This window comes from Anarhichas minor, unplaced genomic scaffold, assembly GCF_050575085.1.
Source record: "Anarhichas minor isolate MPS153535 unplaced genomic scaffold, ASM5057508v1 ptg000027l, whole genome shotgun sequence".
Taxonomy (NCBI): Eukaryota; Metazoa; Chordata; class Actinopteri; order Perciformes; family Anarhichadidae; genus Anarhichas; species Anarhichas minor.
The window spans coordinates 9354109-9369177 of NW_027466473.1; the positions used below are offsets into that span (position 1 = coordinate 9354109).

Sequence of the window (15069 nt, forward strand, 5' to 3'; positions counted from 1 at the left end):
AGTTCTGAGTAGTTTCTGCAGATATTCCTGTCAGACTGCACACAGCCATAACAGGGCAGCCTGTATGTCTCCTGAAAGGCATGAATCTGAGCAAAAGAAGCCCACTTCCACCCCCAGGTGAAATTACACCCTCGTACGCCCTTGTACTTAACCTTAGTAGCATTGACAAATAAACTCATATGATATGCATCAATACTTTTTGGTGTCCTTTTTTTTGTTGTTGAGTCTTTGCGCTCTTAAAGGTGCTCTGTGAAGCGTGTGCCAAGCGCGTAAGTGAACTACGGTGGCTGATACAGAAATGTAAACGCGAATGTCCAAATCTAGAGCCAGTATTTGGTTTGTCCAATTTTCGGCTACTGTAGAAACATGTTGGCCAGCTCCCTAAAAATGATATGTTCCATATATAGATATAAACAGCTCATTCTAAGGTAACAAAAACACAGCGATTTGTATTGTTAGATTATTATACACTAAAGACAAATTCCATTTCTGCCTCAGTTACACCTTAAACACTTTTTTGGGATACATTCACTACGATCAGTCGGCTACTTTAGGAAATTGTCTGTGGAGTGTGCTTGCAGTGGCTGTGATAATAATAATGATGATAATAATAATAATAATAATAATAGTTATAATAATAAAGTTGTGGTTCTGTTTTAATTATACTTCATCGCATAGAAAGCATCATTTCCTCCACCCTAACTTAAACATCATAAACACTTCAGGTTATCATATCTGTCATGACAGCAGGGATGATATTGTGTTTGGAAAAACTTGAATAGGGTTAAAGTCTTAATCATAAATCAAGAGATAAAGCAGTTAAAAGACCCTGGTAATCCGTCCTTTCTTATGTTTGTAGTTACTGCAAATTTGACATATTCTTTCTTGAACTAAACATGAATGAGCAAGCAGTTTATTTTGTTTAACAGGCGTCATTAAGTTGGAGGTACTTGTATGCTCCTATCTGTGTATACCTATGTATAACTTGTGTGTCATTGTGTTTTTAGAATCCTGTTTGGATAGAGAGGTTAGTTGAGGTGTGGTCCAGTCCAGATGGCCATATGGTATCTGTATCAGAGCTAAAAAAAGAAGAAAAAAAAACTACCGCATTCATAACTAACTGTTCACTAACGGTTATAATGCGATTTAAAGTGTGAAGATGCAAACATGCACTGAATAGAATAAAATAAACACATATGGTTTAAAGCCATAGCTGCATGTATAGATGTTTGAGTGTGATGAGATATTTACATTTAGCCTCTAACTGTAAACATAGTACAATCTAACGTCACTATCAGTCTGCTGATGCCTCTGTGTTGTAATCATCAAACCTTAATTAAAGAATTTGAGAAATATCTGACTAAGCTAAAGGTCATCTATTTGTTATGGGAGAGCATCAGATGGCCTTACTGAAGCAGGTAGCAAATTAAAAACAGAACTACCAAACATGCAGAATGTATACACTGCCAAACAGCAGTCTCGTTGGGGCTGGACTACTTTTCTGGCCAATGGTATCAGCATTCGTTTTTTGTTAATTGTAAAACACAACAAAACATTAGAAACATGGCATGGCTGTACATATTGTTGCCTGTTTATTCCTTCTAAATCCCAAGTGATACCATGTAAAGAGCAGCATGTGAAACATGAAAGATGAAACAAACATTATATTCGCTGTTGTTTAAAGTTACATGTGTAAAAAAGTACAAGGACAAGTGATTTGTTGACAGCAAAATGTTTTAAAGCACATATGGGGTTAGAAATCTCTCTTTTTTTAGACTGGCTGTGCTTGGATGTGTTTACTTTACTCCTTAGACTGTGGCAGGATGTTTTATGATTGTTTATAAGATCTTGTCTTTCATTAGTTTGTCAGTGATGCACTATATAGCACTGCCCACGCTTTAGCAAATGCTCTCTCTCTCTTTAGTAAATGTTCCCGTCTCTAGGAGGAAAGCTCCTCGATCTCAACATATGTCCATAAAAAAGCACATTCTCTTCGTCTCTCTGTGTGCTGCATCATCCAGGTCCATTACTCGTTTCATGTGCACCCGCAGGCCGGCCTTAACCCTGCAGAGAACACAACCTATTCCCTCTGTATTGTTCTATCCCCTGTGTTAGTGTAAGGGCTATAATGTGCAAGCTGAATAATGTCAGCTAATGTCATAAAGTCAGCCTTGCCACTCCATGGGGATGGGGGTGTTGTGTATCTGGTTAAGCATAACAATGGATAATAATGTGGCTGACAGAATCAAACAGAATCAAAAGCACAGAACATCCCTGCTGCATTGAGGATGTTGCTATAATCAACGTGTTGATGTTTAGCAACTTCATGGAGTTTAGACCTAGAGAATAGTGTGTACATAGAAGAGAGTGGAATGTCTGGTGCGTAGTTTGTGAAAGCTGAGTATAAATGGTGATGTATTAAAGTTGCACTCTGGTATTGTTGTCCTAGTTCCTTTGTATTACATTTTGCATTGAAAAGTAAATCTGTAAGTACATTTATTAAGAGCGAGGAACTCATTTTAGAGTTGTCATTTAAGCCATGTCACTCATGGAATATATGCTGTAGCCTATTTTTCTTTTTGCCTTTTGTATGCGTGTTTTGCTATATTAGATAACAGAAAAGTAGGGAGACTGTAATTTGCTCTTTTACTACTTTGAAATACACTAATGTCATTTATATGGTGACCTGAATTTTCAAGTAATAACCATCGTTCTTGTTTTTCCCCAGGGAAGTGTTTACAGCACTGGCACTGGGGGGAATAAAGATGGCTGGGAAGTGCTTTGTGTGGGATCTACACCTGAACATGATCACCTTTATGCAAAAGAGCCATGCTAAGAAGTGTCTGACGGGAAAGTGAACTGGCAGTGGATGAACATTTTCTCCTGAGATAACAACAGCAGCACTGTCTCCGTGCGTGACCCAGTGCCCGAGGAGCAGGTCACCATGCTCTCCATAGCTCTCCGCTGGCTGCTTCTGGTGTCTTTTATCATTCTGACCATCGCTGGGAACGTGCTGGTGTGTTTGGCTGTGGTGCTCAGTCGTCGACTGTGGCGCATCGCTAACTGCTTCGTGGTGTCCCTGGCAGTGACAGATCTCCTGCTAGGCCTGTTGGTGCTGCCCTTTTCTGCCACCGTGGAGCTGCGCAGTGGAAATTGGCCCCTCGGAGGAGCTCTGTGTAACATCTACATCTCACTGGATGCCATGCTGTGCGCCTCCTCCATCCTGACCCTGATGGCCATCAGCGTGGACCGATACCTAGCCATTTCAGCTCCCCTTAGCTACTCCCGGAGAGTCACCCCTCTGAGGGTGACACTGGCCATGATCGCCATCTGGGCCTTGTCACTAGCTGTGTCCTTCGTGCCCATCCACCTGGGCTGGAACACAGCGGACTACAGAGTGCAGCACTTGGACTGGGGCATGGGGGATGAGGTCAAGGAGGGACTCTACTGCCAGTTTGAGTGGAATAACAACTATGTTCTCATTTATGCCTTTGGCTCGTTTTACCTGCCTCTGCTGCTTATGTGCGGAATGTATCTTTGCATATTCAGAGTGGCACGAGAACAGGTCAGTGTTGTTTTCATTTTGCAGAACATGCAGAGGTGGGACATAAAAGGTCATAATTTAATGCATTCATTGCTTTTTGCTTTGGAAATGAAGACCAAATAGGATTTCATATTAGTTATCTGCATATTAGTGAAGACAAACCATTAAAATAGCATTCACAGAGTCATATTCACATGTTGCTGAATTAAATCCTTTCATCGTCAGATAAGCGTGCAAGCTTATCTCATCTTCTATCGCTCTAACCTTTTCTCAATTGATCTTTTCAAGGTGCGGCGTATTCGTGCTGCCACTCCATCATTTGCGCGCACAGCATCAACTGCAGCCATAGCCCGGGAGCACAAAGCTACAATCACCCTGGCAGCTGTGCTGGGGGCCTTTGTCATCTGCTGGTTCCCCTACTTCACCCTCTTCACCTGCATGGCCATAAAGGGAAAGACGAACCCCCCTAACACACTTAAATCTGTGATCCTGTGGCTGGGCTACTTTAACTCAGCACTTAACCCCATCCTGTATCCAGCCTTCAACAGGGATTTCCGCAAGGCCTATGGAGAGCTGCTCCGCTGCAGAGGACTGTCTCACAGAAAACTGCAGCTTACTCGCTTGTCCGTGCATAAACAAATTACCTTTAAAAGGGTTTCCCAACGGCCTGAGAAACATACAGACACGGTTAATAAAGACACTGGGGGGAAGAGCCTCACTCTACATGAGAGGAATGGTATCCCTGATGTGCCACGGTGAAATGCCATGGATGTGCGGTGCCAAAGATAATACATTTTTTGTAAAACTAAAGGCACAATATGATGAATGTACAAAGCTTTTTTGCAAGTGTACCGGACACAAAAGTAGTGCATGAAGTAATCCAATGGGCGTGTGTTACTAATAATAATAATCAATGCAATTCACAGTACTCATATCTCTGCTTATTAGACAGGTTTGTATTGCACACAGCAGTGTAATTCAAAATAAAGAGCAGGCAGAGCAGAGCGGAGTGGAATGAATAGATGACTCAGTAAGTTTACCAGCAAGCTGCATGGAGACAAAGGTGGTTAAAAGTTAGCACATTCATTATTGTCTCTCCCCTCAACCCTGCCAGTGAAAGTGAATAAATGGCCAGCATGTGTGTTTGATATGTAACTGGATAAGTCAAGTGTATTTCAGTATTTGTGTATAACAGCCACACACAACCGCCTGAGTTATGAGGAGGACCAGTTGCATTAATGACGTCACATGATTCATAGTGAAGCTGCTCCTAAGAAGTCTGATTTGTTTTGAAGACTACTGGACAAGCACTGCCTCACATTGACTCACTCGTGCATAGACATCAACGGTTTAAATATCTTGACACTCAAACCCACTGACATCTGTGTTCAGTGATATAAGATAAGTATGACAAAAGATCAGGAACGTAAATGTAGCCTAACTGAAAAAAGACAGATAACTTAAGGGTAAAAAAATTGGGGAAAAAAGCACACTAATGTGATGTCAAGTAATATTAAATGGCTTTTAATTCATTTAATTTCATAACTAATCAAGTAAATTATTTCTTCATTCAAAAGCAGTATAGTCAATTTTATTTTTATGTATTTAACAAACCTGTTTATTCTATATTATTTTATTCAGTACCTTCTGAACCCATTTAATAAAATAAAATAAATCAGTAAATCATTTTATATTGATATACTTTCACTCTTTTTCCTGGAAAATAGCCTTTCAATATATTGAACACACTGTCCTATATAATACATAATAGTATTGAGCCGGCTTCATTTGGTCCTTGTAATGATTTAAGAAAATCTTCAATGGTTATGTGCAGATGGAAATGGTTTTCAAGCACTGTCGGTGAAAAGACAAGGCAAGCTGAGCACGATTAGAATTATAATTTAATTTGGGCCTTGCTGCGGTGGATGATGGTTGAAGTAGGTTGATAGGCTGAAGCAGGGAAAGGGAATGACATTATATTGGGATGAATTGATGACCTCAACCTCGCAGAACAGGGGATGCTGCTGAGGAGGAGACATTAGATCGCGCCTCACCAATATAAGGTTTGAACCTGGAAGCGATCAAGCCAGCAGCTGCAGAGTGATATGTAGAGTGGAAGTAATTAAAAAAGATTGACTCTTTTTCAGGTCAAGTGGCAGAGGAGTAAAAAAAAAAAAAAAAAAAAGTGAGAGTCTAGGTTTCGGGACCATTCATAGGCATTAAATGCAGCTGAGTCCTCTGAACTGAGGAGGATGAAATTGTAATAGTCTTCCCATTCACGTTGGGCTCATCGCCTGCACAGTAAAGGTCTGAAGGTGAACGAGTCACAGTGACAACAAGACTCCAGAGAGTCTCTGCTCCCAGCCAAGAAACAGCACAAAATTCCATGATACAATTTGTTTTTCATTTCTGTTTGTATACTGATTAAATTATAGATATAATGTGTTTATTACGCCGAGGACACACCAGAGCCCGCGGTGAGCTGCCATGCAAAGTCTATGGAAAGCTCTTCTCGCTTTGTGGTGAAGTGCAGCCAAACCAAAAGTTGGGGATTGTTTCATTTTTGGCGGCGAATTGCGGCCAGAGTCAATCACTAAACAGAGTCCTGGGACATGTTGACCTAAGAATTTCTTCACGCCTGAAAGACATGAACACACCTCCCCTTATCTGCATTAAGGTCAAACAATGGTTGAAGCAACAAAAAAGGAAAGATTTTATGTCTGTGACTGGAACAGCTGGTAAGATAAAGGGAGCTGCTTCTTGGTGACTTTAGAAAGCTACAATGTCCCCATAGGGACATTTGTATTGGGCTCAAATGCTGCACACCAATGACACATAACATATTGTCACATAATGACATGATACATAACAAATTACTTTAGGCACTCTCCACCGCCTAAAAGAGGGCAAGAGGTCGTACTTGAAGTGGAGACTATATGGGATGGATCAGACAACACTCCCTGTGCTTGCCTGAGAACAGACTGCTCGTATATTGACTTCCATTCATTCTTCCCCATAACCTTCATGGCGGTCTGTACCAGACGAGCAAGCTTAGATTTGACCTGAACAGAGAGATTGCCATACCGTGCTGACATGCCATACCTGACTATGCTCAATAATACAGCCTGGTAGAACATAAGCCTCTGAGTCTGCGTAAAAGTAGAGTCTCTGCTGTAAACGAGAACACAAGCTGTCAACATGCGTCTTGCAGCTAAAGATGTTGTCCGAGTGAATGCGAAGGTACTTATAGGAGCAGACCTGGTTGAATAGTTCATCACGTATGACCACTGGTCAATGATCCCCCAATGTGAGAGGGTCCTGTACCAACTCTTCAGTTTTTCTCACATTTAAGAGGAGATGCTATTTCTACTAGAAGAGATGGATCAAGCGAAAAAAATAAAAAAAGATGTAATGATCCAGAAGGTTTTGGAGCTTTAAACACCTGTTTTCTGCAGTGAGAGTTTTCAAGATATCATTGTGTGTTAATCTGTGTCTTTAAGCTCTATGATATATCAATCTAAATGTTGTATTTAATAATGTACATTATATTGGATGCATTCCATATGTATATATATATATATATATATATATATATATATATATATATTATTACATAATGCATTAGTTCTGGTTTAAAATGCATTTAATTGCAAGTTCCATTCATGAATAGACTGTACGCACTCAAACCTTATCAGCCTGGTTTCTGTGCTTCTGTAAATGTTTGAGGATAAATAGAGGATGCAAATGAACCTGGACTGAATCCCAGGAAAATTAAGAACAAACGGAATAATGTGAGAAATAAAAGAAATCACCACTGATTATCAGCATCCCAAGATAGTCAAGCCTGATAGAACTGACTTTAATTATTGTTATACATAACAAGACCCAAATCCTTGTTAAGAATGAGTTAGGAGACTTACAGGTTCACAATGGCTCTGTGTGCGTCATTGTGTGTATTATGATAATGTATCGCTGCTATGAAGTGTGTAAATTCAATATTGGGCTTGCACCTGGTGACCGCGCTATCGACTGTGATCTGAGATGTCGAGTCTCTCATTTTCATTGTGGTTATCTCTGTTTACTCTTACATTATCATTTCCTATCTCTACCTATATTGCACAAAGATACATTAAATCCCACCTGCTGCACAAGGAGCAGCATTGTTTTTAATCTAAATGCAATATGTTTTATTGTTTTGGTGGGTGTCTGTGCGCAAACTGATTTATTTGCGTCATTGAAGCGCAGACAATTCAAGCAGATAAACGTGTACAGTGTTTACAGTGTTTCAGGATATAATCCAACAGTAGGGATGAATTCTGCTTTTAGGGTGGCTATTTCTGCATCAGTTGAGGCTGCAATGAGAATTCTCTTTCTGACACTATTTTAGATGAACTGCATTTTTTTAAACAAACACAGAGAAGTCTGTCACTGTGATCATTGTGATTACAATATGAGACATTGCACACCAGAAAGTAGAAACAGCATCCCAATGCTGCAACATACGTGCATGTTGTCTGCCAATTCCAAAGAAACGATAGATAGAACCAGTTAGAAGAAGGACACTGCACCACATCACAAGAGATAAGTTGTGAATCCTGACAATAACCATGTCAGGAAAATGAAGGATGAACTTTAAAAATGGTAAACTTTGTTAAATTGTGGAAACGAGGAGGTTCCACACCTCACACAGTCGTGTCTCTTCTATAGCCTGGCCCACTTCATGTGTATAATGACTTTAACACGCAATGTTTTCTGCCTTCAGAGAAAGAGCAGGGGCAAAAGGATCACTGACAATGAGCCAAGCAATGATGGCTGCTTCCAAAATATCCCAATCTTGCAGGAATTGTTAGGTGCTGATTATTGGTATGAAATAAATCTGTCTTCTCTCATTTTAATGTCTCCCTTTAATGGAGCCCTGTGTGAAAATGTTTATGGCACTTAATAAATGAAATATGTTAATGGTTAAATTCCTGTTAAACTTAATTAATGGTTAATGGTTAACCATTAAAGTTAATGGTTAAATTCCTGTTTGGACTGCCATCCATGGTTCTTCTACTTAGTCTTTTATTTTGTTAATTAAAATTCAAAAAGGAAATCAAGTTTGTTGACATTGTGCAGTATGGGTGACCCACAGTGGGGATCCCAGGCTGTGGGTAGGTACTGTATGTTTTAGGTTTGTTGAGCACTAAATGTTGTTAACGTTTCGTACAACCCGTAAAAACTATCAGCAGGTTTTTGCTGTGAAAAGAAAAACTAGAATTCGTATTAATATTGCTCTTTAAGCATAATTTGCCAATTAAATGTGTGCGAACGAATCGCCGCTTTAGCATTCTGACTAACGTTAGCTCTTAACGAGCTCTACGGGAATTTAAGTTTAAAAGCATTTCTAGTATGTTTAAAAGCGCTCAGCGATGGATATTATATGTTACACTATGTTTACTTGTAGAAGGTTTAAACTAAAAGGAGAGTAACTGAATGTATTGTGCACTGTGAGAGAAACCAGAGAATGTATGACGTCGCCATTAAAGTAATAAAAATCAGAGAGAGGGGGATGTTGCTGAAGAGTTTCTGAGCACGGCCTTCAAGAAGGGGCGAGGAATGTGTCAAGGAAGTGGCCGACTGAAGTCCGAAGGGTTCAGCCAATCACTGAGCTGATCGATGTGGTGTGGAATGTGGAATATGAGACATTTCAGAGACTTTGCAGGGACAAAGGAATCCCCGGAGATAATCAGACCTCCTCCGGGCCATGGGGCAGATACACCAGTCTGTCGTGTGTGGTGCGGATTGGGCCTCTATTTCATGAAATGTATATATGTGTTTTGTAATTCATAGTGTGATTCAGTTTGTAACTGTTTTAGCTTCTGTTAATTATTAAATACTTTTGATTTAAACTTCAACCAGCTCATTCGGCCTCATCTTGCTGACGGATCAGGAGCAAAGAGGGAGGCTTTTTCCTTTGCCTTTTGTTTGAGACATTTTGAACATAACAACGTGACAGAGTAGTCTACTAATTAGGAACCGTTCTCTTCACTAATATCCGAACAACTTTCCATTCATGCCCGAGCAACCGTGGTTGTGTGTGTGTGTGTGTTCCACTGTTACAGGTATGTTTATGTATTGAACCGTTGAGTACTGCAGTGTGTGATAATCGCTTGTTAAACTGGCAGAAGTTATTCTGTGAAGGCTGCCGACAGGTCCGCTAAACTCCCTTATCACCACAGGGTGGCAGCAAAACCTATATGTTGGGTTCTATAGAGTCTATGGTTCTATGTTTGCAATGGAGCTTTTGAATGACTACTTAATGACTTAATTTGGCCATGGGGCAGCTGCTGCCTTTTTCATAGGGGTGTTATTCATAGATTTGAACATGTTCAAACCTGATTTACATATGTTTCAGTATGGGGATTCATAAAGATATGTTGCTAAGTCTGTGGTGTCTCTTTTGGGTGTGCAGGTATGGCAGTAATCACTCTGTTCTCTCAATGCGTCTCCACCAGATGGCACAATAAACCAGTTTTTACTCTGCAGACCTGACCCCTTGAAAAAAAAACATGTGTGCTTCCCAAGGTCTGTCTCCATGTGGGGTGCATGATAAGATCAAATTATACCACAGAGAAGAAGGAAACATTGTATCTGGGGACATTTTTTGCAAGGTTCCTAAAACATACACTGATGACGACATAATTTACAAGAAAGCACTCGTGCCATTGTGGCAGTATGAACCAAGAGGGTTGTACTGACAGTAAGAGATCTATGTGATTCATTAGCAACGTCATTAGCAGCCGTCACACATGTTACTGTTGGATCGAGAGAATCAGCTTTGAGATTTGGGGGTAGATAAATGGCTAAAAAGTGAGGATTGGTTTTCTTAATTAGGCATTGTGAAGGGTCTCTTACAAAGATCAAGCAGAAAGAGATGATAAAAGAAAACAAGGAGATGACTTCATTATCTAAGTTTTTTGGACGTTCCATATTTGTATGTTCATTTATTCCTTCTGTTTACTTATTGGCATAGTAATGTGATGAGAGTGTTTAAATATCCTCATACATTATGCAACTGAGTAGGAGGTAAGGTGGGTGCGAAGTATTAAAAAACGATTCCTTTTTTTTCCCCCTCCTCTCCAACCATTTGAGCCTGCCTTGAGAGGTTGTAAATACTGCCACTGTATTTGATTGGACTGCTGGCCGGTGTTTGTCAAGTCGCACGTCCTCATTGTCCCCAGTGGACCTGAACAGGACAGCAGCTGCCGTGGATGATTAAACAAATTTCTTCCGCGGGCTGCACTGAGAGTGGATTGTGTTTGGGTTTGCCAATTTGTTAAACTAAACACAATGTCCAACGTATACGTTGAAGAGCAGCTTCATTTCGTGTCTCATTTCCAATCTGCAGATTTCTTTTCTCTTCTCTCAGTTTGTGCCCGAAAGGCTGTAATGAATTGTGTTTTACCTTCAGCCCTGCTATAACACAGTGTGCTGTACTAGTAAAATGGATCTTCTTAATGTGGATTGTGCTTCCTCAGCACTTCTTTACTGTACATACAGTACATCAGTGCCAGCTGCAGCAGAGATGGTGTCTCGCTGTATGGTGTCTTTTTTTCTTTTCTTTTTTTTTTATAACTGACGTTATTGCTGGTTGCTTTGTGCTGTGATATTTGGCCACGCTAGCAGTGTGGCTTCATGTCTCCCTGTCACTCACACGAATCGTGGTCCCCGCATGATGAACCATAATCCCTTTAGTGATGCTAATGCTATAAGGCAATGTGTATTTTTGTCCAATACAATCTGTAAAACTAATGACATTACCATCAGCGATTTGCGTTTAGTGACTAGCTAACTAGAATGCTTAATAAAGATGGGGAACACGGTATCTTACACCTGCTAAACATCAGTATTGTGAGCATGTTAGCATGCTGAAGTTAAAGCATTTAGCTCAAAGCACTGTGTCTAAAGTTCAGCCTCGCAGTAGCGTGGCGACTCAATCTTGTTAAGTCATTTCAACATGAGCCTCTGCACAACCCTTGTAACAGCTTTCAACCACGAAACCGTAAAATCTATTACCGACTAAGTATTGTGGAAAAGCTTTTGTGTTGCCACCAAGACACGTTTGCGTGCCTATATTGTATATGATTTCTGTGGGCCTGTGTGTGTGTTCTTTGAGTGCGGGTGTGAGTTTGTGCGTGGGTCCTGTAATAAAGCAGCTGTGGACTTTGCCTCACACTGCCAGATATCTCGGCTCCATGTCCTCCCACTGTTCTTGTCACTTCCCATCCTTTCTGTGTGCAGATGAGTGCTAACCTCCTGGAGTTTCAGAAGCAGGTTTGTTTCAGCATGCTCCGTGCGGAAGGGCTTGGGAGACTTAACATCTTAAAAAGTGTAGGAGGCGATGCAGCGCTGCTGCAGAGTTCATCTGCTGCCTGCACCCAGCAGCTGTTTAGACTGTCAGCACCGAGAAGCCAACCCCGAGGAAATGGAAAATCAGAGGCTTCACTCACTAAGATTATGCAAATGAATAAATTAATGTACACTGAGCAAAGCAACTCAGTTTCATTAAAAGGTTTAGCTTATTTTCTTTATGAACTCTTACACTTCTACTCCTTCTTGTTTCTTTTAGGAATTGGCATCACTATGGCAACAAGATCTTCCCCAAATAAGTGCCATGGTATTTATTTTAGAATTTATTTAATAATACCTCCATATCACCATGGACACTGCCATTTTTTCATGTAGCTGAGCATTTTTAATGTTCTCTTCCTCTTCAGCTTCTTTTAGCTTTTCTGGTGATGCTGATCACACGGGTATATCTGCCAACATGCTACATGAGAAAATATAACATTGTTTGGTCACGGAGGCACAGATATGCTGTCACAATCAAGCTGCAGTATATGCCAGGTAACATGTTTTTTAGGGATGTAAATCATGTTTGTGGGGGGCACCTTGGCCCGATGAGTAGCTTTGGTTAGTTTATTGTGATGCAAATTGCTACATGATGTGGTATTTAAAGGTTCTGGTACAAACAATTGAACTCTCAGCAGTGCACGTTTTTCTAGTAGGACATCAGAACTTTTCGAGTGCCGAGTTTTCTGGAACGCAGCATCAGTGTGCTGCAGGAATGAGTCCTAAGACCTGGACATGAGACATTGAGACTGGACAATTTTTGCACTTCATGGTTCCCCGGTCTCAAAGTCAATATTTTATTTTTTATTTATTTTTTATTAGATGCTTGAAATAAAATCTGGGGTTAAACACAAAATTAAGAGATTTTAATGTTTTGTTCTACGACATAAAATAAATCAGTTTATACCCCTCTTGTGAATTTTGAAGATCTTTTGAATTTTGAAGATCATCTTGCTGAACACCTTGATGTGTGAGTATGATGAACTTTTGTTTGCCACAGAGCTTATTTTCTAATCCAAAAGTCCAGTGGAAGACTCCCATCGCCTTTTTGTAGAGGAAACCAGTCGAATACTAACTTCAAAGTATTCAAAGTATCGCTGCAGCACTCTGCCTGCTAATGGTCTCCAGGGAGCAGACATGGTTATATGAATAGTGAATGAATATGAGTGGGTGGATCCATGAGCGAATGAGAATGTCAGCCAGTTCATTTTTGGACTGACAAAGTGTTTTGCTAAAGTGGGTGAAAGCGAATACATTTACTCAGGGGCTGTACTCCAGTTCAGTTTTGAGGTACTTGTACTTTACTCACTATGTAACGTTATACTTCTACTCCACTACATTTCAGAAGGCTCCAGGCTTATAAAATACAATTCATTGTTAAAAATGTAATTAGTGTTTCCCAACCCTTTTGGGATGCGACCTCTTAAAAAGGAGACGTCACAAATGTGTAGTTGCCTAAAGGAAATGAGCAGTTCTGCCAAAAAGACATGTCCCCTCTGATGTGGTTTAATTTACTGCTCGAGGTCAAAATACAAATTTTTCACAAAATAGAAAAGATTAGAGACAAGTCGAGACTATGAATATGACAGATTTACATATGTTTTTCTTTCCTCTCCCTTTAATCATCTCACAGTCCCTCAGATTTATCTTGTGACCCAATGGAGGGGGCCCAACCCCGAGGTTGGGAACCACTGGACTCAACTTAAAACTATAGCTCCATTATTGACAATCTAATAATGCCCTATATAAAAATATATCGGTTCCATTTTACTTCAAAATGAGTACTTTAAGTACAAGTTTCTGATAATATTTCTGTACATTTAGGGAACTAAGATTTTAAAAGGAGAACTTTTACTTGTAAGGAAGTATTTAATATTTATGTTTTGTTGGTACTTTTACTTAAGTAAAGGCAGTAGTGGAAGAAGTATTTAGATATTTTACTATAAGTAAAAGAAATTTCGGCAAAATCCTAGTATTAGCATAGAAATATACTTAAATATACTCGTTATATAGAATGACCCATTTCAGAATAATCTATTATTCAATGATAATCATTTATGCATTCATGTGTTCATTTCATCCCATTAATGTTGCAGCTGGTAAAGGCGGAGCTCATTTAAATTACTTTATATACTGCTGGGTAGTTTAATCAATCAAAATACATCAAAGTGGTGAATAATAACAACATGTCTGTCTTTTTATGGTTGGCAGCAATATACTGCACTACCTTCTTTTACCCCTTCACAATAAAGCGTAATAAAGAGTGTCTTGGTGAACCTCTTTGACCTTTTGTTGTAACAACAGTTTATAGATCAACTGTAATTACTAATATCCTGCACATGTGTACTCATTTTGACACTGTGGCTTGCACTGTGCTGCTATTTTTACTCTGCCACTCTGTGAGTAAAGTGCTCCACTCCTGGGATCCAAACAGGATTGTGCAAAACAACCACCTCAAGTCACGAAAGCGATTGTATGGTCTTCTTTTTGCTGTTTAAGAAAAAAAATAATCTTAAGTGTGACTATTAGAATGGAGATACTGGAGGAGAGGGGCCTCCTGAAATACAACGGTGACTATGAGGAGATAAATAGAATCTGTAAGCATTAAATATAGACAAGACAGAGGATGAGGGGGGGGGGAATAGAAGGAGGAAGCACTGCGTCATGCTCTCCTCAAGCATTTCCCCAGTTCAGTGGAGTGAGAAACAAAAAAAAAAAAAAAGAAGCTCCACAAGCAAACTGCAGGCTTACATAACCTGCTCCAGAGTCATTTCATGACAGACTAATGTGTTCATGGGCGATTGCTTTCATAGATGTGAATATGGCGCAGACCTTTTATTTCTGTTTCAGCATCGATAGCTTCTCAGTTCTGGTGGGTGCCAAATCACCATAGTGACCGAAATGTGCATCCGGGATTACAGATTTACTTCAATGATGATGGTGATTAATGGTATTGTTGTAGGCAGCCATTCTTGGATAGCCTCTGTTTCACAATGTATTTTTAGATTGTTTTTTTGTGGGTTTTTTAGGTTTATATTTTTTCTTTTTCTTATCTTTTTTTTTCTCGTAAACATATCCATGTGTAGATGCACAGCAGTTCATTTGATACATATTGCGAAGGCGTTTTAAGT

General features: G+C 39.9%; 1 protein-coding gene across 1 annotated transcript; it reads left to right on the forward strand.

Moving 5' to 3' along the window:
* The first annotated feature begins 2944 nt into the window (after nt 1-2944).
* On the forward strand, nt 2945-4303 carry hrh2b (histamine receptor H2b). The gene is made up of 2 exons (XM_076102761.1): nt 2945-3565; nt 3833-4303. The coding sequence occupies exons 1-2, from the start codon at nt 2945-2947 to the stop codon at nt 4301-4303; spliced, it is 1092 nt and encodes a 363-aa protein (XP_075958876.1).
* Nucleotides 4304-15069: the final 10766 nt, after the last annotated feature.

Excerpts from the sequence above, each read along its gene's own strand:
- hrh2b (XM_076102761.1), top strand. The coding sequence starts at position 2,945 with ATGCTCTCCATAGCTCTCCGCTGGCTGCTTCTGGTGTCTTTTATCATT. Across the intron at positions 3,566-3,832 it reads TCAGAGTGGCACGAGAACAG|GTGCGGCGTATTCGTGCTGC; the intron begins GTCAGTGTTGTT and ends GATCTTTTCAAG.